The sequence below is a fragment of the Lagenorhynchus albirostris genome, chromosome 20 (assembly GCF_949774975.1).
Source record: "Lagenorhynchus albirostris chromosome 20, mLagAlb1.1, whole genome shotgun sequence".
NCBI lineage: Eukaryota > Metazoa > Chordata > Mammalia > Artiodactyla > Delphinidae > Lagenorhynchus > Lagenorhynchus albirostris.
Window position 1 is genome coordinate 45,205,073 of NC_083114.1, and position 25,576 is coordinate 45,230,648.

General features: G+C 39.7%; 1 protein-coding gene across 1 annotated transcript in view; it reads left to right on the top strand.

Annotated features, from left to right (window-relative positions):
* Positions 1-25,576, top strand: part of TANC2 (tetratricopeptide repeat, ankyrin repeat and coiled-coil containing 2) — a 361,552-nt gene that overhangs the window by 300,747 nt on the left and 35,229 nt on the right. The window contains exons 15-17 of the mRNA XM_060133247.1: positions 17,528-17,636; positions 24,591-24,713; positions 25,269-25,505. Coding sequence (XP_059989230.1) covers positions 17,528-17,636; positions 24,591-24,713; positions 25,269-25,505 — 469 coding nt within the window. The remainder of the gene's footprint in view (positions 1-17,527; positions 17,637-24,590; positions 24,714-25,268; positions 25,506-25,576) is intronic.

Genomic DNA, 25,576 nt, shown 5'->3' on the forward strand with positions numbered 1-25,576 from the left:
AGAGCAGGGAAATTTTTGGTACTGAAAGTAGCCTAGGAAATAGAGCCTAATTTGTCCTGTTAATGAGTCTCTGAAGCAACACTGGCTGAATGAAAAGATGGGAATCCCACAGGCTTTCCTAGATTGTCAAACCAAGATTCATGGCACAGCAATCAGAATGAGTTACTGCCAGCTTAGTGGGATATGACAGCACATTTTCTTTTTTTGTGAGCGGAGCAACTTACTCGGCTGTCTCTAGACTTTCAAAAGCAGCTGATTCTCCACATTTGGTAAAATCAACACTAATAGCCTTCTATTCACTCAACCATAAGGACCCACAGCTGTGAGACATGTATTCACTGTAGCCATCAGCATACTCACTTGGTTCTACCACCCAGATTTTACTTGTAAGTATCCACTTATTTCCACCTCTACTGACCACACCCTATGTAACCTCCTCCTGAAAATCCTGCAATGGCTTCTTGTTGTGATTAGAATAAAATCAAAGCCCGATCCTTCAAAGCCCTGTATTACAGAGATAGCTTCTGCCAACCCTCTCTAATTAAGTTCATTTGTTCTCCCTCTTACTCACAATTTTCTGGTCATAAATGGTCATCTACCAGTTCCTAGAACTTGCTAAGCTCTTTTCCGCCCCTGGCTCTTTGCACTTAATAGTTCGCTCCATCCGGAGCTCACTTTCCCTCGTCACATGGCAAGATCCCTCACTCCTTCAGGTCTCAGCCTAATGGCCACCTCCTAAGACTTCCACGTGTCACCTTATCTAAGAAAGTCCTTCCTGGCTTTAACATAGCAACCTTTTTACTTTCTAGTCTTTTATTAATTTATTGTCTGTGAATACTTGTTTGTTGTCCACTTGCCCATCTAGAATGTGAGTGAGCTCCATGAGGATAGGAACCTTCCTATCACGCTCACCTTGGTCTTCCTAATGCTTAATAGAGCGGCTGGCACACAGCACTCAGCAAGTATTTTGTTAAATAATGAATTAATGAGTGAACAAAGAAGTGGTAAGTGGTACTAACTTTAAGCTTGCAACTGGAAGTATTTGAGAAACTCTTCCCACAGTTAAGTAGTTTCGTTTTTCTGCTCCTGCACGTCAGTAGAAAGTGAAGGCATGCATTTCGGCACACACCCAGTGAACGTTTGTTAGGTAACATATTCAAGGCTCTGTGTTAAGCACTACAGCGGATACAAATACAAGTAAGACAGATCTGTGTACCACGACTTACAGGATAGCAGTTTTAACAGACATATTTATGACCAGCTATAATTTAAGGCCGAGTGCTGTGCTGGAGGTACAAAGGAAGAGCTGAGGAACGTGGAGGAAGAAGAAGTGATCCATCTTCCTGTGCCTGTTGGTGGCGTTTCAAACTGTGGCAGTTCAACGGCGTCACAGCTCTGCTGTCTCATGAAGCCCTGCCAGCTGCCTGAAGGCTTCACTGGCACAGCAGAGGCAGACAGCGTCCGTTTTCCTAGGGCCAGTGATGCATTAACAGAACGGAAGCACGGGAGGAAACTGTGAGGCATAGCGGGAGAAAGCAGCAAATTTCTATCCAAGTTCTATGTTTAAAAAGAAATTATGCTGTTGCACCCATTTCTACAAAGGTACATCTTGGGCACGCTTTACTTATAGCCTCCTTATCGTTAGCGCTTCCATCTCGCGTTGAATATGAAACAGTAAGACAAGCTGACTAGAGATGTATTTTGTATTCCGATTCCACGAGAAAGCCACAAAAAGAACATGCCAAAGCAGTTACTAACGGAAAAGCTGAAGATAGAGGCGAGCATTTTTGTAAAGATGTGGGTGTCATTTGCAATAAGCAGACTATAAGGTAGCAACCACCACAGTTTAACTGCAGGCAGGATTTTAAGATGAGAGATGAAAAAGATCAGGATTGTCAGTGTATGGTCAGTATTCGAGTCCTGGTCACACTCATTTCACAGTTGATCCGTGGCAACAGAGATGCCTGCCAATTCAAGGTTGAATTAGGTGGTGCATTAGACAGTGGGTCTGGAAGTCCCTGTGTTGCTTTTCCATGAACGCATCTGCGTGGCATTTATTCATTCATTTATTTATTGAACCAAGCAAGCTTGCAAAGGAAATCTGCACTACAGAAACATTTATTGAACTTGTACTCTACACCAAGGACTCTGCTAGGTACTAGAGAAACTTAGGTGACTGAGACACCCCCACACTAGAGCCATGACCTTCTAGAGGAACGCCAAACACATAGCAACCAATGACAGTGCCATAGTACTGAGTACCATAGGGACCTAGACAAAGAGAAAATACTTTGCAGAGGAAGTGACAGTCAGGTTCAGCCTTGAAGGATGAGTTGATTCCGTTTAGCAGCATTGGCACAGGAGAGCACTGTAAGCAGGCTAGAAAACATAATGGCAGGGACAAAAACAAGTGTGAAGACGTGAAGTGCCCTTGGGGAATTGTGAGAAGCCATAATTAGAAAATAAGACATATGGTCAGAGAGAATGATAGCAAGTGTCACTAGGAAAAAAGTCTTGAATGCCAGGTTTAAGACTTTACAGTTTATTCTCTAGATAACAGGGAGTCTATAATTTTGTGAGAAGGAGGAGACAATGATCACATAACTCTGATAATGTGCAAAATAGCTCTGACAAGTAGCATATAGAAGATGGGTTGAAGAAGAGGAGCGACTGCAGGTCAGGATACTAGTTATGAGGTTTAGAGCAGTAGTCTAGGTGAGAAACACTAAGGCCTGTAATGTGAGAACAGAGAGCAGGGTAGACATTTTGGAGATACTCAAAAGCACTTGGTCTTTTTTTGTGTGTATGGGAGGTAAGGGTGGAAGGATCAAAAATGACTTCAGAACTTATCTTCAATGATGGAAAATAGTGAAGCTACTGACCAGCATAGAACATTCTGAAAGGAGGAAGGGTTTTAGCATGAACAAAGGCAGGAGGAAGAACAGGCTTATGGGGAGAGGTGACATCCTATTTTTGGCATGTTTATAATGTATTGCCTCCAAGGGAAGATGAACAAATATATGTAGAAATGTGACCTTGGAAAACAGGAAAAGAGAAAGTTGAAGGCATGAGGTTATGGACTGCAGAGTTATCAGCAAATAACTGACAGTAGAAGCCATAGAACTTAACAAGATCACCCAGGTTAAGAGTATAAAGCAGGAAGTTTGGAAGCATGAAAACAGAATAGATATATTTTTTTATTGGCATATATTTGTTTTACACTGTTGTGTTAGTTTCTGCTGTACAGCAAAGTGATTTATATATATATATATATAGACACACACACACACACACACACATTCTTTTTTTTTTGTATTCTTTTCCATTATGGCTTATCATAGGATATTGAATATAGTTCCCTGTGCTATAACAGTAATACCTTGTTGTTCATCCATTCTATACATAATAGCTTACATCTGCGAACCCCAGCCTCCCACTTCATCCCTCCCTCAACCCCCTCCCCCTTGGCAACCACAAGTCTGTTCTCTATGTCTGTGAGTCTATTTCTGTTTCGTAAATAGGTTCATATCAGAGTAGGTGTATTTAAATGCTAGAAGAAAATGGTGAGCCAAATAATAATTTACAAGAATAATATTAGAGAAACAAGAGAAAGTAAGGTCATGGAAATCAAAGGAGAAGATTTTTCCGGGTTAGGTCTGAAGTAATGAATATAATTTCTGCCTGTATTCCATTAGCCAGAACTGTCAAGTGACCCCACTTGAATGTGAACGCAAGGTCCCTGGCAAAGTAACTGCTTCCCAACAACTCTCGACTGTGGATGGGAGCGCAGACCTTTTGCAGACAGATATCCTTCTCTGCCCCATAATTCTAATCTCACTAGGTCTCCCTAAATAATTCCCCACAAGTACCTCTATAATATAAAGACATTCCACAGCAGCACATGTTATTTCAGCCCACATTATAAGATAGCTAGGATAGGCTTTAGGTTGTAAGCAGTTCCTCGCCAGCTGGCTGTCCCTGTACCACTTTATCACATCTGAGCACCACATAGAAGAATATCGGAACACTTAAGTGTTATTTCTCTGAAACACTATAGTGTTGTATATCAAGTTTGTCATCCCCAGAGCTGATGAAATCTATGTGACTACACATTAGTGACTCTGGCTAGAACAATGGAGAAAACATCCATGCTGGAAATATTTGAGTCCATTTGTTAGTGTGTTTCAGTACTACAAATAGAAACTTTAAGATTAACTATCTCCCTTGTGTGCTAAGTGAAAATCTATTAGAAAAACATAGTACTATTGTATATTTTATGTATAACAACTGTTATGAAACTTCCAAACCGGTAAATGGGCAGAGGGTAGGGATGCCCTAGAGGGTAGTCTTGCCTTAGAAAGAGATTTTGTCTGAAAAGATTCCATAGTTCTGAACTCTTGTGGTACAGGGGCATCAGGTAAGGGCAGTTCCTCACTGTCTTATAACCTATAGTTGTCCAAGGGTGAGTATCACTTGTCTCCCGTTATCCTTATCGAGGGGCTGCTGATGCCTACAGATGGAACGGAGGTTGGATCTACCCTCTGTTATTCTGGATACGCCCTTCCCTGCCTTTTGTCAGGAGAGGGGAGAGGAGACAGTTCTGGGGGGAAGAATCTTTAACTCTGATACGTGATTGATTCTCTCCTAAAATATCGCAAAGCAAATATATCTTGAATGTAAGGTGTATATCCTCCTGAAAACCTCTGATCTACATGAGAGGTTAATATTCCTCCTGTTAGCTTAACTTTTACCTTATTTCTTAGGGACTGGTTAGCTCTGTCCTTATCCCCACTCTCTGCCTGAAGTTACACTACCAAGTTTTCCTGCAGTGACTAACAGTGAATGACATCCATCCCCAGTCATTTTTCCCTGATCCATGGATTTCCTTTCTGGCTGTAAAGGTAGTGGGGTTAGGTGTGGAGGGGCAAAGATTGGAGTTAAGGATAGGGTACACTGCATTTCACCGTGCTGCATACGTTAAAGATTAAAGTTCTGTTTGAGCACACAGTCATCTTTTAATATGTTTAAAGTCTTTTATGGTTAACGTTCATTCCTTTAGTCCAGCAGTGTGCTAGTTACTATGGAGGATATAAAAGAAATATAAAATACATTTTACTTAATATCTCTCACTTAATTCTCACCACAGTCTTGAGAGACAGGTGTTACTATCCCTGTCTTACAGAGAGGTTAGAAAGCTTATTCAAGGCTATAAAGCTTGTAAATGACAGAACTGGGATTTGACTTTCTTTCAGGGATGGAGTCCACAGGGTGACTGAATCACAAGGTGACCTCATTATATAAGCTATGTGGAAATACTTCTTCTGCCCTCACCACTGCCACCCCCCCACTGGTCTTTATAACCACATATGAACCCACATTAATGTTTATTTTGATCACCATCATCTTTAATTATAGGGGAAAACATAGTTGTGTTCAGTCATGCGTAAAATGTCACAGTGACTAGGGCACTCTCTATTTCTTAACTACTCTCTCCCAAAATGCTAATCGAAAAATGTCAAAATTAACAGTTGCTGATTTTAATTGTAAGAATTCAGATTGTACACTGTAAAAGTGAACATATTGTTCTTTACATTGGTCAACTTTTTCATACAAATTTGCCCAGAAATAAAAACCAGTTCCTAATGTTGTCAGTGTGGCAGTGGAACAAGGTTTCAGAAGACCTTGGGTTCTCATCTCATCTCTTTTACATCTGAGCAACGTGAGCTGGGATCTGTCCTTCAATCTTCCTGAGTTTCAGTCAATTTTCTACCGTATTAGGAGAAATAATGTAGTATAGGTGTACAGGAGACTATAAGTGTTGTAGTATTTGTAGTATTTCAAAAATCATGAAGTAGTTTATAAATGTAAGGGATTATTATTCATTCTGCAGCTATTTACTCCTATTAGCAGGTTGTACATATGTGAAAAAACGTAGCTTCCGTCCTCAGTACAGTCTAGTGGGAAGACCGACGTGCAGACAGAGAGGGAGTGCTGCAGTTGGTGCAGTGATGGGGATGTGTACCAGGTACAACAGAGTCTAAAGGAAAGAATCCCTGAGTCCATCTGGGGGCACCAGGGAAGGCTGCACAGAGGAGATGGTGTGGACTGAGACTTGAAGAATGAGAAGTAGTTTGCCTGATGAACTAAACGGAGAAGAGAATTCCAGGCAGAGGGAAAGCATGTTTGAAACTCTAGAATGAGTTACTCTGTCTGGAATTAGAAGTACAAGGTAAGGAGGGAAAGACAGAGACAGATAGATGAGGGACAAATTATGGAGAGCCTTTGAATACCATGCTGAGGAGTTTATTAGATTATGTACAGAAGGAAATATAAAGCCATTGAAGAATTTTGAGGTGAATTTTGATCAGGTTTCTGTGTGGGCCAGGAAGGAGGCAGTGGAGAGAATGAGTGGATTGCAAGTATCCAAGAGAGACGATGCAAAGGGGGGAGAAAAACAGCAGCTGATGTTATGCCTGAGTGACTGGAATTATTTTTTAAAAATAAACTCTTAAGGGAATTTGGTTTTAAGGGAAGACTCCAGCTTCAAACAGCATCGTTTGACAGGTCATTTGGAGGTAGAGGGATCAGCAGGCAGCTAGAGAAGCAAAGGAAATCTCAGTGCTAGAGATGCTGTTGCAGTGAGAGCTGAAGCCAGGAGTCGAGGGGAGGGCTACCTGTGAAAGAAGAGTGAATGGGGAATAGAGCAAAGAAGTTAATGTAACCGAAGGAAAGGAAAAGTGCCAAGGTGGTGTCACAGATGTCAAGAAAAGAGACAGTTTCAAGGAAAATAGTCCATAAGACCTAAAGCTGGAGGGAGAAAATAGAAAGAAAAAGATCAAAGGCTAAAAGAAAACCAATTAAGAGGCTCCTGGTGATCTTAGAGAATGGTGAGGCTAGGAGTCAAAAGGAATAAGGTTTGGCTTCAGTGCCTCCCTGTTGCCTGTGGTGTTGAATACCGACTCCTCAGCCCAGAATCTTAACTTTCCTGGGAAGCCAAAGCAGTTGACTTGTTTCTCCCCATACATCCTCTGGGATTGTAAAAATTTGCCTTTATATGTTCATTCATTCTGTTCCCTCCATCTTCTACGCCTTTCCCCACTTTGCTATTTTCCTACCTATCAGCATCACACTCAAACTTCCAGGACCCAGAGACAAAGGATTTCTCTTGCAGGAAGACTTTCAATTCCCTCTCTCTCCTCAGAATCACTGTTACATTTAATTTCAGGCACTCAGTAGCAGTCAAGAGGTTCAGAGCACAAGCTTGGTAATCAGATAGACCTGGGATGGAATCTGGGTTCTGTCACTTACTGTGCTGTCTTAGTGGAGTCACTTCCCCTCTCTGATTTTTATATCTAATATCTGTAAAATGGGGATAATGATATTTACTTATTTGTGGTGTTGTGGGAAGTAAATGAAATGATGTATATGAAACAGCATATTGCCTGGTTCATGTTTATTTTCAGAAATGGACTCATAGTAATGTATTTTATATTTGTACTTCTTTGTAGCACATACCACAATCAGTGCCCACTCTGCTCCATCCACCACTCCAGCCAGAATGCTAGCTTCTTGCAAACTCATCTCTATATCATTGTCTGGTAAATTGCATCATGGACTTTAATTCTTTGTTCTTTCTTGTAGCCAAGCCCTTGGTCATGTGACTTTGCAGGGACTTGTTTTGGTTAACACTTGCCATCTTCAATGAGAGGGATGTAAACAAAAAATTAGAAGTGCTATATTTGAAATTTGTAGCCCTAAATAAGTATAAAAGAAAGTTAAATAAATGTTCAAGTGTTGTATTCTTAAAAAAAAAAAGGTTTGGGAGTGAGCAAATAATAAGAAAAATAGACATAAATGTAGACAACTCCACATATAGGCACATTCAGACTATGGATTAGCCAGTGACATCATATTTTGTCAGAATAGTAGGGTACAGGGGAGGGACCTTCAAGGTGGCGGACGAGTAAGATATGGAGATTGCCTTCCTCCCCACAAGTACATCAAAAATACATCTACATGTGGAACAACTCCTACAGAACACCTACTGAACGCTGGCAGAAGACCTCAGACTTCCAAAAAGACACCTTCAGACGACCTACACGCAGAGGCGGGGCCAAATCCAAAGCTGAACCCCAGGAGCTGTGTGAACAAAGAAGAGAAAGGGAAATCTCTCTATGCAGCCTCAGGAGCAGCAGATTAAATCTCCACAATCAACTTGATGTACCCTGCATCTGTAGAATACCTGAATAGACAATGAATCATCCCAAAATTGAGGCAGTGGACTTTGGGAGCAACTGTAGACTTGGCGTTTGCTTTCTGCATCTAATTCATTTCTAGTTTTATGTTTATCTTAGTTTAGTATTTACAGCTGATTATCATTGGCAGATTTGTTTATTGATTTGGTTGCTTTCTTCCTTTATATATATATTTTTTTCCTTTTTCTCTTTTTGTGTGTATGTGTATGCTTCTTTGTGTGATTTTGTCTGTATAGCTTTCTTTTACCATTTGTGCTAAGGTTCTGTCTGTCTATGTTTTTTTGTTTTTTTAAGTATAGTTTTTAGCACTTGTTATCATTGGTGGATTTGTTTTTTGGTTTCATTGCTCTCTTCTTTCTTTTCTTTTTTATTACTTTTTAATTTTTTTATTTTTAATAAGTTTTTTATTTTAATAACTTTATTTTATTTATTTTTCTTTTTTTTCTTCTGAGCCAAGTGGCTGACAGGGTCTTGGTTCTCCGGCCAGGTGTCAGACCTGAGCCTCTGAGATGGGAGAGCTGAGTTCAGGACATTGGTCCACCAGAAGCCTCCTGTCCCCTCGTAATATCAATGAGCGAGAGCTCTCCCAGAGATCTCGATCTCAACGCTTAGACCCAGCTACACACAACGACCAGCAAGCTACAGTACTGGACACCCCATGCCAAACAATTAGAAAGACGGGAACACAACCCCACCCATTAACAGAGAGGCTGCCTAAAATCATAGTAAGTTCACAGATACCCCAAAACACACCACCAGACGTGGTCCTGCCCACCAGAAAGACAAGATCCAGCCTCATCCACCAGAACACAGGCGCTAGTCCACTCCACCAGGAAGCCTACACAACCCACTGAACCAACCTTACCCACTGGAGGCAGACACCAAAAACAACAGGAACTACGAACCTGCAGCCTCTGAAAAGGAGACACCAAACACAGTACATTAAGCAAAATGAGAAGACAAAGAAATACGCAGCAGATGAAGGAGCAAAGTAAAAACCCACCAGACCAAACAAATGAAGAGGAAATAGGCAGTCTACCTGAAGAAGAATTCAGAGTAATGATAGTAAAGATGATCCAAAATCTCGGAAATAGAATGCGGAAAATACAAGAAACATTTAACAAGGACCTAGCAGAACTAAAGAGGAAACAAACAATGATGAACAACACAATAAATGAAATTAAAAGTTCTCTAGAAGGAATCAATAGCAGAATAACTGAGGCAGAAGAATGGATAAGTAACCTGGAAGATAAAATAGTGGAAATAACTACTGCAGAGCAGAATAAAGAAAAAAGAATGAAAAGAATTGAGCACCGTCTCAGAGACCTTTGAGACAACATTAAACGAACCAATATTTGAATTATAGGGGTCCCAGAAGAAGAAGAGAAAAAGAAAGGGACTGAGAAAATATTTGAAAAGATTATAGTTGAAAACTTCCCTAATATGGGAAAGGAGATAGTCAATCAAGTCCAGGAAGCACAAAGAGTTCCATACAGGATAAATCCAAGGAGAAACATGCGAAGACACATATTAATCAAACTATAAAAAATTAAATGCAAAGAAAAAATATTAAAAGCAGCAAGGGAAAAGCAACAAATAACATACAAGGGAATCCCCATAAAGTTAACAGCTGATCTTTCAGCAGAAACTCTGCAAGCCAGAAGGGAGTGGCAGGACATATTTAAAGTGATGAAAGGGAAAAACCTAAAACCAAGATTACTCTACCCAGCAAGGATCTCATTCAGATTCGACGGAGAAATTAAAACCTTTACAGACAAGCAAAAGCTAAGAGAATTCAGCACCACCAAACCCACTTTACAACAAATGCTAAAGGAACTTCTCTATGCAGGAAACACAAGAGAAGGAAAAGGCCTACAGTAACAAACCCAAGACAATTAAGAAAATGGTAATAGGAACATACATATTGATAACTACCTTAAATGTAAATGGATTAAATGCTCCAACCAAAAGACATAGACTGGCTGAATGGATACAAAAACAAGACCCATATATATGCTGTCTACAAGAGACCTGCTTCAGACCTGCGGGCACATACAGACTGAAAGTGAGGGGATTAAAAAAGATATTCCATGCAAATGGACATCAAAAGAAAGCTGGAGCAGCAATTCTCATATCAGACAAAATAAACTTTAAAATAAAGACTATTACAAGAGACAAAGAAGGCCACTACAGAATGATCAAGGGATCAATCCAAGAAGAAGATATAACAATTGTAAATATTTATGCACCCAACATAGGAGCACCTCCATACATAAGGCAAATCCTAACAGCCATAAAAGGGGAAATCGACAGTAGCACAGTCATAATAGGGGACTTTAACACCCCACTTTCACCAGTGGACAGATCATCCAAAAAGAAAATAAATAAGAAAACACAAGCTTTAAATGGCACATTCAACAAGATGGACTTAATTGATATTTAGAGGACATTCCATCCAAAAACAACAGAATACACTTTCTTCTCAAGTGCTCATGGACCATTCTCCAGGATCATATCTTGGGTCACAAATCAAGCCTTGGTAACTTTAAGAAATTTGAAATTATATCAAGTATCTTTTCTGACCACAACACTATAAGACTGGATATCAATTACAGGGAAAAAAACCTGTAAAAAATACAAACACATGGAGGCTAAACAATACACTACTAAATAACCAAGAGATCACTGAAGAAATCAAAGAGAAAATCAAAAAATACCTAGAGACAGAAGACAACAAAAACACGACAACCCACAACCTATGGGATGCAGCAAAAGCAGTTTTAAGAGGGAAGTTTATAGCAATACAATCCTACCTCAAGAAACAAGAAACATCTCAAATAAACAACCTAACCTTACACCTAAAGCAATTAGAGAAAGAAGGACAAAAACACGTCAAACTTAGCAGAAGGAAAGAAATCATAAAGATCAGATGAGAAATAAATGAAAAAGAAATGAAGGAAACAATAGCAAAGATCAGTAAAACTAAAACCTGGCTCTTTGAGAAGGTAAGCAAAATTGATAAACTATTAGCCAGACTCATCAAGAAAAAAAGGGAAAAGACTCAAATAGAATTAGAAATGAAAAAGGAGAAGTAACAACTGACACTTCAGAAATACAAAGGATCATGAGAAATTACTACAAGCAACTATATGCCAATAAAATGGACAACCTGGAAGACATGGACAAATTCTTAGAAAAGCACAACCTTCCGAGACTGAACCAGGAAGAAATAGAAAATAGAAACAGACCAATCAGAAGCACTGAAATTGAGACTGTGATTAAAAAAATTAAAAAAAGATGGCTTCACAGGCGAATTCTCTCAAACATTTAGAGAATAGCTAACACATATCCTTCTCAAACTCTTCCAAAATATAGCAGAGGGAGGTACACTCCCAAACTCATTCTATGAGACCACCATCACCCTGATGCCAAAACCAGACAGAGATGTCACTAAAAGAGAAAACTACAGGCCAATATCTCTGATGAACATAGATGCAAAAATCCTCAAGAAAATACTAGCAAACAGAATCCAACAGCACATTAAAAGGATCATACACCTTGATCAAGTGGGGTTTATCACAGGAATGCAAGGATTCTTCAATATATGCAAATCAATCGATGTGATACACCATATTAACAAATTGAAGGAGAACCATGTGATCATCTGAATAGATGCAGAAAAACCTTTTGACAAAATTCAACACCCATTTATAATAAAAACCCTCCAGAAAATAGGCATATAGGGAACTTACCTCAACATAATGAAGGCCATATATGACAAACCCACAGCCAGCATCATTTTCAATGGTGAAAGACTGAAACCATTTCCACTAAGATCAGGAACAAGACAAGGTTGCCTACTCTCACCACTATTATTCAACATAGTTTTGGAAGTTTTAGCCACAGCAATCAGAGACGGCAAAGGAATAAAAGGAATCCAAATAGGAAAAGAAGAAGTAAAACTGTCAGTGTTTGCAGATGACATGATACTATACATAGAGAATCCTAAAGATGGTACCAGAAAACTACTAGAGCTAATCAATGAATTTGGTAGAGTAGCAGGATACAAAATTAATGCACAGAAATCTCTTGCATTCCTATACACTAATGATGAAAAATCTGAAAGAGGTATTAAAGAAACACTCCCATTTACCATTGCAACAAAAAGAATAAAATACCTAGGAATAAACCTACCTAAGGAGACAAAAGACCTGTATGCAGAAAACTATAAGACACTGATGAAAGGAATTAAAGATGATAGAAACAGATGGTGAGATATACCATGTTCTTGGTTGGAAGAATCAACATTGTGAAAATGACTGTACTACCCAAAGCAATCTACAGATTCAGTACAATCCCTATCAAACTACCAATGGCATTTTTCACAGAACTAGAACAAAAAATTTCACAATTTGTATAGAAACACAAAAGACCCCAAATAGCCAAAGCAATCTTGAGAAAGAAAAATGGATCTGGAGGAACCAGGCTCCCTGACTTCAGACTATACTACAAAGCTACAGTCAGCAAGACAGTATGGTACTGGCACGGAAACAGAAATATAGATCAATGCAACAGGATAGAAAGCCCAGAGGTAAACCCACGCACATATGGTCACCTTATCTTTGATAAAGGAGGCAAGAATATACAATGGAGAAATGACAGCCTCTTCAATAAGTGGTGCTGGGAAAACTGGACAGCTACATGTGAAAGAATGAAATTAGAACACTCCCTAACACCATACACAAAAATAAACTCAAAATGGATTAAAGACCTAAATGTAAGGCCAGACACCATCAAACTCTTAGAGGAAAACATAGGCAGAACACTCTATGACATAAATCACAGCAAGATCCTTTTTGACCCACCTGCTAGAGAAATGGAAATAAAAATAAACAAATGGGACCTAAGGAAACTTAAAAGCTTTTGCACAGCAAAGGAAACCATAAACAAGACGAAAAGACAACCCTCAGAATGGGAGAAAATATTTGCAAAGGAAGCAACTGACAAAGGATTAATCCCCAAAATACACAAATAGCTCATGCAGCGCAATATCAAAAAAGCAAACAACCCGGGCTTCCCTGGTGGCGCAGTGGTTGAGAGTCTGCCTGCCGTTGCAGGGGACGCGGGTTCGTGCCCCGGTCCAGGAAGATCCCACATGCCGCGGAGCGGCTGGGCCCGTGAGCCATGGCCGCTGAGCCTGCGCGTCCGGAGCCTGTGCTCCACAATGGGAGAGGCCACAACAGTGAGAGGCCCGCATACCGCAAATAAATAAAAAACAAAACAAAACAAAAAAAACAACCCAATACAAAAATGGGCAGAAAACCTAAGACATTTCTCCAAAGAAGATATACAGATTGCCAACAAACTTATGACAGGTTGGTCAACATCACTAATCATTAGAGAAATGCAAATCAAAACTACAATGAGGTATCACCTCACACCTGTCAGAATGGCCGTCATCAAAAAATCTACAAACAATAAATGCTGGAGAGGGTGTGGAGAAGAGGGAACCCTCTTGCACTGTTGGTGGGAATGTAAATTGACAGCCACTATGGAGAACAGTATAGAGGTTCATTAAAAAACTAAAAATAGAACTACCATATGACCCAGCAATCCCAGTACTGGGCATATACCCTGAGAAAACCATAATTCAGAAAGAGTCATGTACCACATTGTTCATTGCAGCTCTATCTGCAATAGCCAGGACATGGAAGCAACCTAAATGTCCATCGACAGATAAATGCGTAAAGAAGATGTGGCACATATATACAATGGAATATTACTCAGCCATAAAAAGAAACGAAATTGAGTTACTTGTAGTGAGGTGGATGGACCTAGAGACTGTCATACAGAGTGAAGTAAGTCAGAAAGAGAAAAACAAGTAGCATGTGCTAACACATATATATGGAATCTTAAAAAAAAAAAATAAAGGTTCTGCTGAGCCTAAGGGCAGGACAGGAATAAAGACGTAGAGAATAGACTTGAGGACACAGGGAGAGTGAAGGGTAAGCTGAGGCGAAGTGAGAGAGTGGCATGGATATATATATACTACCAAATGTAAAACAGATAGCTAGTGGGAAGCAGCCGCATAGCAAAGGGAGATCAGCTCGGTGCTTTGTGTCCACCTCGAGGGGTGGGATAGGGAGGGAGGGTGGGAGGGAGACGCAAGTGGGAGGAGAAATGGGGATATATGTATATGTATAGCTGATTCACTTTATTATACAACAGAAACTGACACATCATTGTAAGGCAATTATATTCCAATAAAGGTGTTAAAAAAAATAGTAAGGTACAAATGGAAATGCCAGCATGTAATGGAAATTGCTGTTTTACCTTTTGTGTCTTAAACACCATAAGCTTTGAGTCCAGTGAACTGATCAGAATCATTCTTTTATGAATAATGTAATATGCTTGTATCCAAAAAGAAATAGACTAGTGTTGTCACCTTCATCTTTTCCTTGACCCATGTGGCTTGCTGTTTCTCCTCAGTGCCTGATCAACAATAACAAAAGCAAGCACTGTCCTCTGTAGCTGGCTGAAATGCACACTAGAGAGATGGAAGCATCTTCCCAGGGTGTCCTAGTCACGGTAGTAAAGTAAATGCACTAGGGCAAGTCAGTTCTGTGTCTAACTGACAATTCATATCCTTGTCAGCCATGAGCTTTATCCTTATTTCTCACCGGCGTGGATACTCATTAATGGCCTGAAGCATAAGCAGTGGATCGTATTCAGGAGTTCTAGTCACTATGTACAGCCATGGATGAGACGCTTAATGTAATAATTCTTACACCAGGGAGGCTACAATAATTTCATTGTTAATAACTGGTTAGGATTTTGAGAACTTGAGATAGGGAACTTTTAGAAATGGTTCTCATTAACTTCTGTTAAAATAGCCTACCAACTACATTGGGCTTTCAAGGGCTATATAAAAGTTCAATAGCAATTTCTAGATTTTGTGAGTGTGAAACAACCCTGGGCTCATATCTTCAGATGACACTGATGATTCCATACAAGATACAGTTGTCTGAGACATTCTCTCAATTAAATAACTTTCTTTCCTTTATGGTTAGTCTTGTCTGTTCAAGTAAGATGACCTGGTATCCACTAGAATTCAGAAATTCTATGAAGCCGAAGGTTAGAACATGGTAGAAATTCTTTTTAAAGTTTTATAGGATGATTCCTACCTAAGATGGGAACTGTCCCATCCTCTGTTCTCCAAGTTCTTTACTGAAGCTTAAAAAAAAGGGAGGGAGGAAGGAAAGGAAGAAGGAAGGAAGGATATGTTTGTTTTTCAGACTTCAGTATTAGACATCTTCAAATGTTAAACCTGGCAGAGTAGCCAGTGTTACATATGAGAGAAAATCGTCCAGTAGACATTTGGGCCTCTTCTCAGCGAAGAGTCACCAACAAAAATTCATTTGCTGTTTTTCCTTCTGTTTGATGAATTCATTAGGCTTGAAACTGAGATAATAGTTTGATTTTCCTCCTCTATGACACTTCAAGTGAAAGGAGTAAAAGAGTTGTGTTGTCAGTAGCATAGAGAACTCTGCTGACACTAACCTGGTTGGGGAGTAGAGAGACAGTTCTAAGTGTCACAGTTCCTACAGACTACAGCAAATGTGGTAAGAAGGCACAGCCCAAAGGTGACCCAGTATCCTTTCTTTAATGTCTGATCTTGCTTCCAAAAAAAAATTTTTTTAATAAATTTATCTATTTATTTGTTTTATTTTTGGCTGTGTTGGGTCTTCGTTGCTGTGCGCGGGCTTTCTCTAGTTGCGGCGAGCGGAGGCTACTCTTCATTGCGGTGCGTAGGCTTCTCACTGCAGTGGTTTCTCTTGTTGCGGAGCACAGGCTCTAGGCGTGCGGGCTTCAGTAGTTGTGGCATGTGAGCTCTAGAGCACGGGCTCACTATTTGTAGTACACTGGCTTAGTTACTCTGTGGCATGTGGGATCTTCCCGGACCAGGGCTCAAACCTGTGTCTCCTGCATTGACAGGCGTATTCTTAACCACTGCACCACCAGGGAAGCCCCCCAGAAAATTTTATTGAGAATTTTTATGTGCAATACACAATGTTTGGCACTGTGGAGAGTATAAACAACTCGGGATTTCTGTCATAAATGTAAATAAACATACAGAATCCTGCATGCATACACATACCTTACATACATACACATATACATTCACACTTAAAGGCATATATCATTAGTATGCTTTGAGCTGGAAGAAATAGGAAACATCAACTCAAATGGATTAAACAATAAAGAAATTTATCACTTCATATAACAAGCAGTCCAAAATTAGGGCCGCTTCTGATGCTGTACAGTCAGGACTCAGGCTCTATTTTTCAGCAGTTTTCTTAGCTTAGCCTTTTTGTTGGCTTTGTCGTCAGGCCAGCTGACCACGTGATTACAGGAGGGCTGTGGCAGTACAGAGCATCCTGGGCAGATAAGACAACATGAAGAGGCAGAGAAAAGGGTTTTCTCTTTCATGAGCAGATTGGGGATCTGTTGACGAGGAGATGGGGGGTGAGAATGATGCCATCAGGAAACCTACAGTCTAGTAGAGGAGAGAGCATGTAATAGTGTGGTAGACACTGTACTAAAGGCATATACAACGGATGATGATTGCACCAAAGACAGAGTGCTGTGTTCTCGGCTGGGAGAAAATGTTAGAAAGGATAGAGGCTTGGTAGAGGCTGATCAGAGAAGACTTCACTTGGGGAAGAGGTTGTTAATCCAGTTTGGGACATGTTGAGTTTAAGGTACTATAGGACCTCTAGGTAGAGAAATCCAGTAGACAGTTGATGTGTATTGATCTAAAGCTGAAACATCTAGATAGAGAAAAAGATAATAGGGTTTAGGTGGTGGCGAAGGCTCTGAGGATGGATGAGCTAAATCCAGAAGACACACTAGGACCAAAACCGAGATCCTGAGGAAGCAGGATCCTGACTTTTAAAGCATGGGTGAAATAAGAGGAGTTGACAGAGACAGAAAATAAAAGTGGATCTTTTAATGCCATCTATGTGTGGGATGGGTGTAAGCCAACTAGAAATGACATTCTGTGATATTCACACATGTGATTTGGGTAAAGGACCGGTAAAAGCTAGGAACCATTCACTGCCCGTTATTTGCCCAATAGCAGGTGCCCTTCCCTAAGAAACTGGTTGAATGAGACAGAGTTTCATTGGAGGTATGGCTAGACCTGAACAGTCGTCCACCCAAAGGAGAAATGGAGCATTAAATTTTCTAAAATGGGTCTTTTTTTTTGGCAGGAGTGGTCACACATTACTTGCCTTCTGGTTTTCCCGCCAAGAGGGAAAACTAAACCGACAGCAGACAATTGAACTGGGACATCACATCCTCAAAGCACACATTTTTAAGGTAATTAAAGAAGTTGGAGGTGTTTTTCTTTCCATTTCCATCAGGCTTTCCTTAACACTGTGTGTATGAAGCTACTGTTATGTCAGCGTGGCCCCTGCTTTCTGAAATCAGTTTGTTGCAAAATTGGTCCATCTCCTAAAATTTCTGACCCGTTCCTCCCTAGGACTTTGAAAGAAAGCCACATTTGTCATCTCCCAGTTTAGTGGATTGCTAGGCTTTCCAGGAAAGGTACATATATAATCATTTAGGTAAGAAGCATACACACATACACATGTGTACTCCATATATGACCCACCATCTCCTGAGAAGAGTCACGTTGTAGCATTAGTTGCAGGTTTTCACAATGTCTAAAAAAAATCGCTGAGAGCAGTTTACTCTCTCAGTGTTCTCATAATTGTTTTAGTGAAGATTTTAATATTCCTGGTGCTGTGATTTTCAAACTCTTTGTCTAGAACCACCTATAACCTTCCTTTAAGCTACTTCCCCCATTCCCTCTTCAAATTATAATCCCAGTTTTTCGCAGTAGTTTCAAAACTTTTAAGGACTCCAAGCATCAGCCTCCCTGTCCCAACATCCGCACGGCTGGAGTGGAGGACCCAGAGAAGGGCACGTAATTCATCTGTTTGTGCTTGTATGCATTCATTTGTTTATTCAGTGCTTACTGAGGCATTGTACTAGGTACTAGGGATACACAAGCCAACAATATACAGCCCCTAATCTCAAGGAATTTATTGTCTAGATATCAGTTGTGGGGCAAAGGACAGAAGTCAAGGAAGAAATTTGTTTTCCTGATTTTCCTAGCCCACAGCTTGCTATTTCATCTGCCACCTACAATCCCTACAATCTCTTCAGACCACTTTTGCTGCTCCCAGATTGAGAAATACAGAGATCTTAAATAGTCCTCTGGCTTGGACTTCCCCCAAGAGATACTGTTGAAGATAAAACAGTTCTGTTCTCTTCAGAGAGAAAAATGGCATTAAGGGCAACTTCAAGAGCCTAGCAAATTCTTCCCAGTATATAAGTACACAGCTAGAGAAGCCTTTTCATCAGATGGACAGAAGTAAAACCCACAGTGACAAGTCCTTTATTTGAATCATAATTGTCTTATTAATAAATCACTCTACCAAAAATGACCTTACTTAATGGGAGCAGAATGAGACTCTTTTAACAGGCAAGGTGTCTCATTCCAATTTCAAGTGGACCAAAAAGTATCTGCTACTTCTACAAACTGTAAGATGAGTATCCTTCAATTAGACGGGAAAGTAACTTACATATTAAGCATCACTGCTTTAAACGCTTGAACATTTGTCATCACCCTCTGCCTAGGATCAGATGCAATGAAGATGATGTCTGTCTTTATGCCCTGCACCATAACATAAATACCACATGAAACAGATAAATGATATGAAGCTTCATTTGATCCCCTGTGACTTTATCCACTACAGGGAGATCTACATTTATTTTTTTTTTTATATCCCCATGGCTTAATTTATTTTATAACCAGACGTTTGTACCTCTTGATCCCTTCACCTACTTCATCCTCCCCACAACCCCCTCCTCTCTGGGAACCACCAGCCTGTCATAGAGACCTACACTTAAACCGTACACTCCTGTCACTGACACAGTTTTATCTTATGTTGCTGCAGACAACATGGTTGCCTGAGATAAGACTGGCTCCGTGTGTGATTCAGGCCATAAATACTTAGGTGTATAGCATGTGGCGATGACGTGACTGCAAGCTGAAGAATGTGGACTCGGACCATGGTTTTCCTGATGCTGCAGTTTTCAGGGTCCTCTAAATGCAGTGTGCTCCCTGTTGATAGACTTAAGCTTCTCTCAGACTGCCAGAATTCTCACTTCCTATCAGCTGAGGGTCATGAACAGGCAAAGACAGACTCAATGCTTAGACTCAGCGCCACTTAGAACTGCCAATCAGCAATGACATATAGTCCAATTCATATTTCTTTCCAATTAGTTTTAAATTTCCCTTATTTTATCTTTGTTCATGAAAAATTACATATGATGTCATTAATCACCTTAAAAATATGAGGTTGAGTGTCTGTAATTCTGGATATTTGGTATATTTACAGAGTTGTGTAATTATTACCACTATTAGTACATTTCCATCACCTTAAAAATAAACCTTGTGTCCATTTGAAGTCACTCCCCATGAGCTTCCCCCAACCCCTGGCAACCACTAATCTACTGTCTGTAAGTTTGACTCTTCTGGACATCTAGTATAAATGGAATCATACAATCCCTGGTTGTCTATGTCTGGCTTCTTTCACTTAGCATGATGATTTTAGGGTTCATCCATGTTGTAGCATGTATCAGTACTTGATTCCTTCTTATTGCCAAATAATACTCCTTTTTGTTTATCCATTCGCTAGTTGCACATTTCAGTTGTTTCCACTTTTTGGCTGTTGTGAATAACGCTGCTATGAACATAGCATACAGGGTTTTTTTTCCTCTTTTTATTTTTTAAAAATAAAATTAGACATATTAAAGTGAATAACTCATTGGCATTTAGTACACTTACAATGTTAGTGTTCAGGTTTTTGTGTGGACATGTCTTCAGTTCTCCCAAAGGAGTGAGAGGTCTGAGTCCCTCATCGGGCTCCCCAGCCTGGGTGTCCTGCACCGGGAAGATGAGTCCCCAGAGCATTTGGCTTTGAAGACCAGTGGCGATTACTTTTGGGAGCCCCAAGGAGCTGCAGGAATAGAGTGGCTAAAGGACTGAAAAAAAAAAAAAGGCCTGTATATATGCTGCCTACAAGAGACTCACTTCAGTTCAAAGATACACAGACTGAAAGTAAGGGGATAGCAAAAGGTATTCAATGCAAATGGAAACAAAAAGAAAGTTGGGCTGGCATTACTTATACAAAATAGACTTTAAAACAAGGACTAGCAAAGAAGGGTAAAGGGATCAATGATAATGATAAAGGGATCAATGATACATAATGATAAAGGAGTAAAGGGATCAATCCAACAAGAAGATGTAACAATTGTAAATGTGGATGCATAGTAGCACATAAATACATAAAGCAAATTTTAACAAACATAAAGGGAGAAATTGACAGTAATATAATAATAGTAGGGGACTTAATACCCCACTCATATCAATGGACAGATCATCCAGACAGAAAATCAACAAAGAAACACTAGACTTAAATGACAATTATGGAATTAATAGATATGTACAGAATGTTTCATCCAAAAACAGCAGAACACACACTTTCTTCAAGTGCACATGGAACATTCTCTAGAATAGAGCACATGCTATTCCACAAACAGTTCTCAATAAATTTAAGAAGATTGAATTATATCAAGCATCTTTTTTGACCACAGTGGTATGAGAGTACAAATCAACTATAAGGAAAAAAACTACAAAAAAACACAAACAAGGGGCCTTCCCTGGTGGCACAGTGGTTGAGAGTCCACCTGCCAGTGTAGGGGACACGGATTCCTGCCCCGGTCCGGGAGGATCCCACATGCTGTGGAGTGGCTGGGCCTGTGAGCCATGGCCGCTGGGCCTGTGTGTCTGGAGCCTGTGCTCCGCAATGGGAGAGGCCACAACAGTGAGAGGCCCACATACCGCAAAAAAAAAAAAAAAAAAAAAAAACACAAACACGTGAACTCCAAACAACACACTACTAAACAACCAGTGAGTCACTGAGGAAATCAAAGAGGAAATCAAAAAATATCTAGAGATAAATGAAAATGGAAACACAATGATCCAGAGTCTATGGGATGCAGCAAAAGCAAGTCTAAGAAAGAAGTTTATAGTGATAGAAGCCTACCTCGGGAAACAGGAAAAATCTCAAACAATCTAACCTTACACATAAAGGAACTGGGGGAAAAAAAAAGCAAACAAAACCCAAAGTTAGTAGAAGAAAAGAAATCTTAAAAGATCAGAGCAGAAATAAATGAATAGACAAAATAGAAAAGATCAATGAAATCAAGAGCTGCTGCTTTGAAAAAACAAACAAAATTGATCAATGTTTAGCCAGACTCATGAAGAAAAAGAGAGGGCCCAAATAAATAAAATCAAAAATGAAAGAGAAGTTATAACAAATAACCACAGAAATACAAAGGAGCATAAGAGATTACTACAAACAATTGTACACCAATAAAACAGACAACCTGAAGAAACAGATAAGTTCCTAGGAACTTACAATCTCCCAAGACTAAATAAGGAAGAAATAGAAAATATGAACAAATTGATTGCCAGTAATGAAATTGAAAATTGAATCAATAATTTAAAAAAAAAACTCCCAACAAACAAAAGTCCAGGACCAGACAGCTTCACAGGTGAATTCTACCAAACATTTAAAGAGTTAATGCCTGTCCTTCTCAAGCTGTTCCAAAAACTTGAAGAGGAAGGAGCACTTCCAAATTCATCGTGTGGCCAGCATCACCCTGATACCAAAACCAGACAAAGACACCCCAGAGAAAGAAACTGACAAGCCCAGATCACGGATAGACACAGATACAAAAGTTCTCAGCGAAATATTAGTAACCCGAATTCAATAATACATAATATAAAAAGGATCATACACCATGATCAAGTGGGATTTATCCTAGGGATGCAAGAATGGTTCAATATCTGCAAATCAATCAACATCTTACACCATGTTAACAAAATGAAGGATAAAAATCATATGATTATCTCAGTAGATGCAGAAAAAGCTTTTGCCAAAATTCAACATCGATTTATAATAAAAAGTCTCAACAGAGTATACAGAGGGAACATACTTCAACATAATAAAAGTCGTATATGGCAAATCCATAGCCAACATCATCCTCAGTGATGAAAAGCTGAAAGCATTTCCTCTAAGATCAGGAACAAGACGAGGATACCCACTCTCACCACTTTTATTCAACATAGATTGGAAGTCCTAGCCACAAGAATCAGAGAAGGAAAAGAAATAAAAGGCATCCAAATTGGAAAGGAAGATGTAAAATTGTCACTGTTTGCAGGTGACATGATACTATATATAGAAAATCCTAAAGATGCTACCAAAAACCGTTGGAACTAATCAGTTAATTCAGTAAAGTTGCAGGACACAAAATTAATAAACAGATACCTGTTGTGTTTCTATACACTGATAACAAACTATTGGAAAGAGAACTTAAGAAAACAATCCCATTTACAATTGCATCAAAAAAAATAAAATACCTAGGAATATATCTAACTAAAGCAGTAAAACACTTCTACCCAGAAAACTATAAGACACTGATGAAAGAAATCGAAAATGACACAAACAAATGGAAAGATATACCATACTCATGGATTGGAAGAATTAATATTGTTAAAATGACCATACTACCCAAGGCAATCTACAGATTCAGTGCAATCTCTGTCAAAACATGAAAGGCATTTTTCACAGAATTAAAACAAATAATTCTAAAATTTGTGTGGAAATGCAAAAGACCCTGAATAACAAAAGCAATCTTGAGAAAGAAGAACAAAGCTGGAGGTATCATGCTCCCTGGTTTCAAACTATACTACAAAGCTACAGTAATCAAAACAGTATGGTACTGGCACAAAAACAGACACATAGATCAATGGAACAGAACAGAGAACCCAAAAATGAACCCACACTTATATAGTCAATTAATCCATGACAAAAGAGGCAAGAATATACAATGGGGAAAAGACAGCCTCTTCAATAAATGGTATTGGGAAAACTGGACAGTTACACACAAAAGAATCAAACTGGACTACTTTCTCACAAAGCAAACAGAGCAGATTAAGTTTTTAAAAAAAATACCTCCTCAGATCTACTTTGTGGTTCCCAAACTTCATTGTTAATATCTTGCGGCCCTCAGGATTTCCTGCTTTAACTCACTTGACCCAGATATTGGCAGAATAGTAAGAAGATTGCTGGGAATTCCCTGGCGGTCCAGTGGTTAGGACTCCACACTTCCACTGCAGGGGCCCCAGGTTCAATCCCTGGTCAGGGAGCAAAGATCCTGCAAGCCACGCTGCACAGCCTTAAGAAAGAAGAAGAAGAAGATTGCCAGAGAATCTTGCCATCACAGCAGGAGATTTTAAAAAACAATTTATTCTAACTTCCTTTTGGAGAAGTCCAAGTAAAAGGGCAAACATTAGTACATACAGTGGGACTTAGGCCAGTCACACTAGAGAAAATTTGTTGCTGATGGCAATCAAACCTATGTTGTTTCCCTGAGGATGAACAGATGTGATTATTTTAGGCTATGTTAGGGTGAGCAATGCTAGCTACTCCAACAAACCTGCACAATCTCAGTGACTTAACCAAGGCTTATTTTTCACTTTCGTTGCAGTCCAGTACAAATCATTGGGCAGGCTTCTTCCACATAGTAGTTCCAAAATCTCCTAGGGCCTCAGGATCCTCCATTGGATCATCTGGCCTGCAATCAAGAGGAATAATAGAGAGTGTGGAGGAACACACAGGGAATTTGGGGCCAAGGCTGGACATGACATATTACTTCTGCCCACATTTTATTAGCCAGGAGTCAGTCCCATGGCCCACATAACTGTAAAGGAGGCTGGGAGATACCGTTTTCACAAATGTCCAGGACGGAAATGAGATGGAGATCAGTGATCATGCTGCATTATCTCTGTTACCGTGTATACTTTACTAACTTGAATTTAAGAGATTGATTCAAGAAGGCTAGTAGAAAAGATCTGGGGGGAGGGGGGATTATATCCAGATAGAGCAGAAAAGAGAGGTATTAAGTAGATTTGTTTCCGCAGACTGCCAAGGTGGAGACAGTTTAAGTTAGCCTGTTCCTGCAGGACTAGTCTTCGTCTGCATCAGTGGGTTGGCTTTGTTATGCCTGGGTATTGTTTGAGCAAGACCCTCTTCTCATTTGTTAGTACCACAAACCTAGAGGCTCCTAACTTAACTACTGATGGTACTTTTTAGCTGGGCTAATGATTTAATTGTCTCTATATTTCTTTTTCAGGGTTTGAGTAAAAAAGTTGGAGTATCATCCTCCATCCTCCAAGGTCTCTGGATCTCCTATAGCACAGAGGGTCTTTCCATGGCATTGGCATCTTTACGAAATCTCTATACTCCAAATATAAAGGTAAGTGATAAATTACAGTCAGATTAAAGAATTAACTATGAAAACCTAAAACTAGGAGGACATTTAAGTAGCTATTTAATCGATCTTTGACTTGCCTTAGACTGTCTCCTATTAACCTTTTACTGATAATTTGATATATTTTACATTTTGTTCTGTGAGTTGAAGACCAAGCCTGTTGACCTTGTACCTTGTATAAGATGACTCTGATTTGTAGAATAAGTCCTGCTGCTTCTAGGGAGTAAGTCATTCTTGGACCACCTTTGCTTTGATAGGGTTTTTTCTGACTGACAGCTTACTTCGTGGAGACTCTGACAGCACTACAGTATGGGTGGTGTTGACTTTAGTTACTGAGCAGTTTATATAAAGGAGATATTTCACATCCCTTTCCAAAGGCAAGGTATTGAAAAAGGAACAAATGAAGATTTTAAAATAAAGCCGTCACTAAATGCTTCTGGGCACTTATTGTGGGGTCCCAGAGGACTTAATACAAGATGACTAATAGGATATAACTGATATTTATGTGAGTATTATTTCTGTTTATTCACTCATTTCTAGGTCAGCCGACTGCTGATTTTGGGAGGTGCCAACATTAATTACCGGACAGAGGTTTTAAATAATGCTCCAATTCTATGCGTCCAGTGTCATCTTGGTTACACAGAAATGGTGGCCCTACTGTTGGAGTTTGGGGCCAACGTGGATGCCTCCTCGGAAAGCGGCCTGACTCCTCTGGGCTATGCTGCAGCCGCAGGCTTCCTAAGCATTGTCGTGCTGCTGTGCAAGAAACGGGCCAAGGTAGTGGCTGTCTGGCTCTGCTGCCTTTTCTTCTTCCCTTTTCTTTCTTCCTGCTATAGACTCTTCCTTAT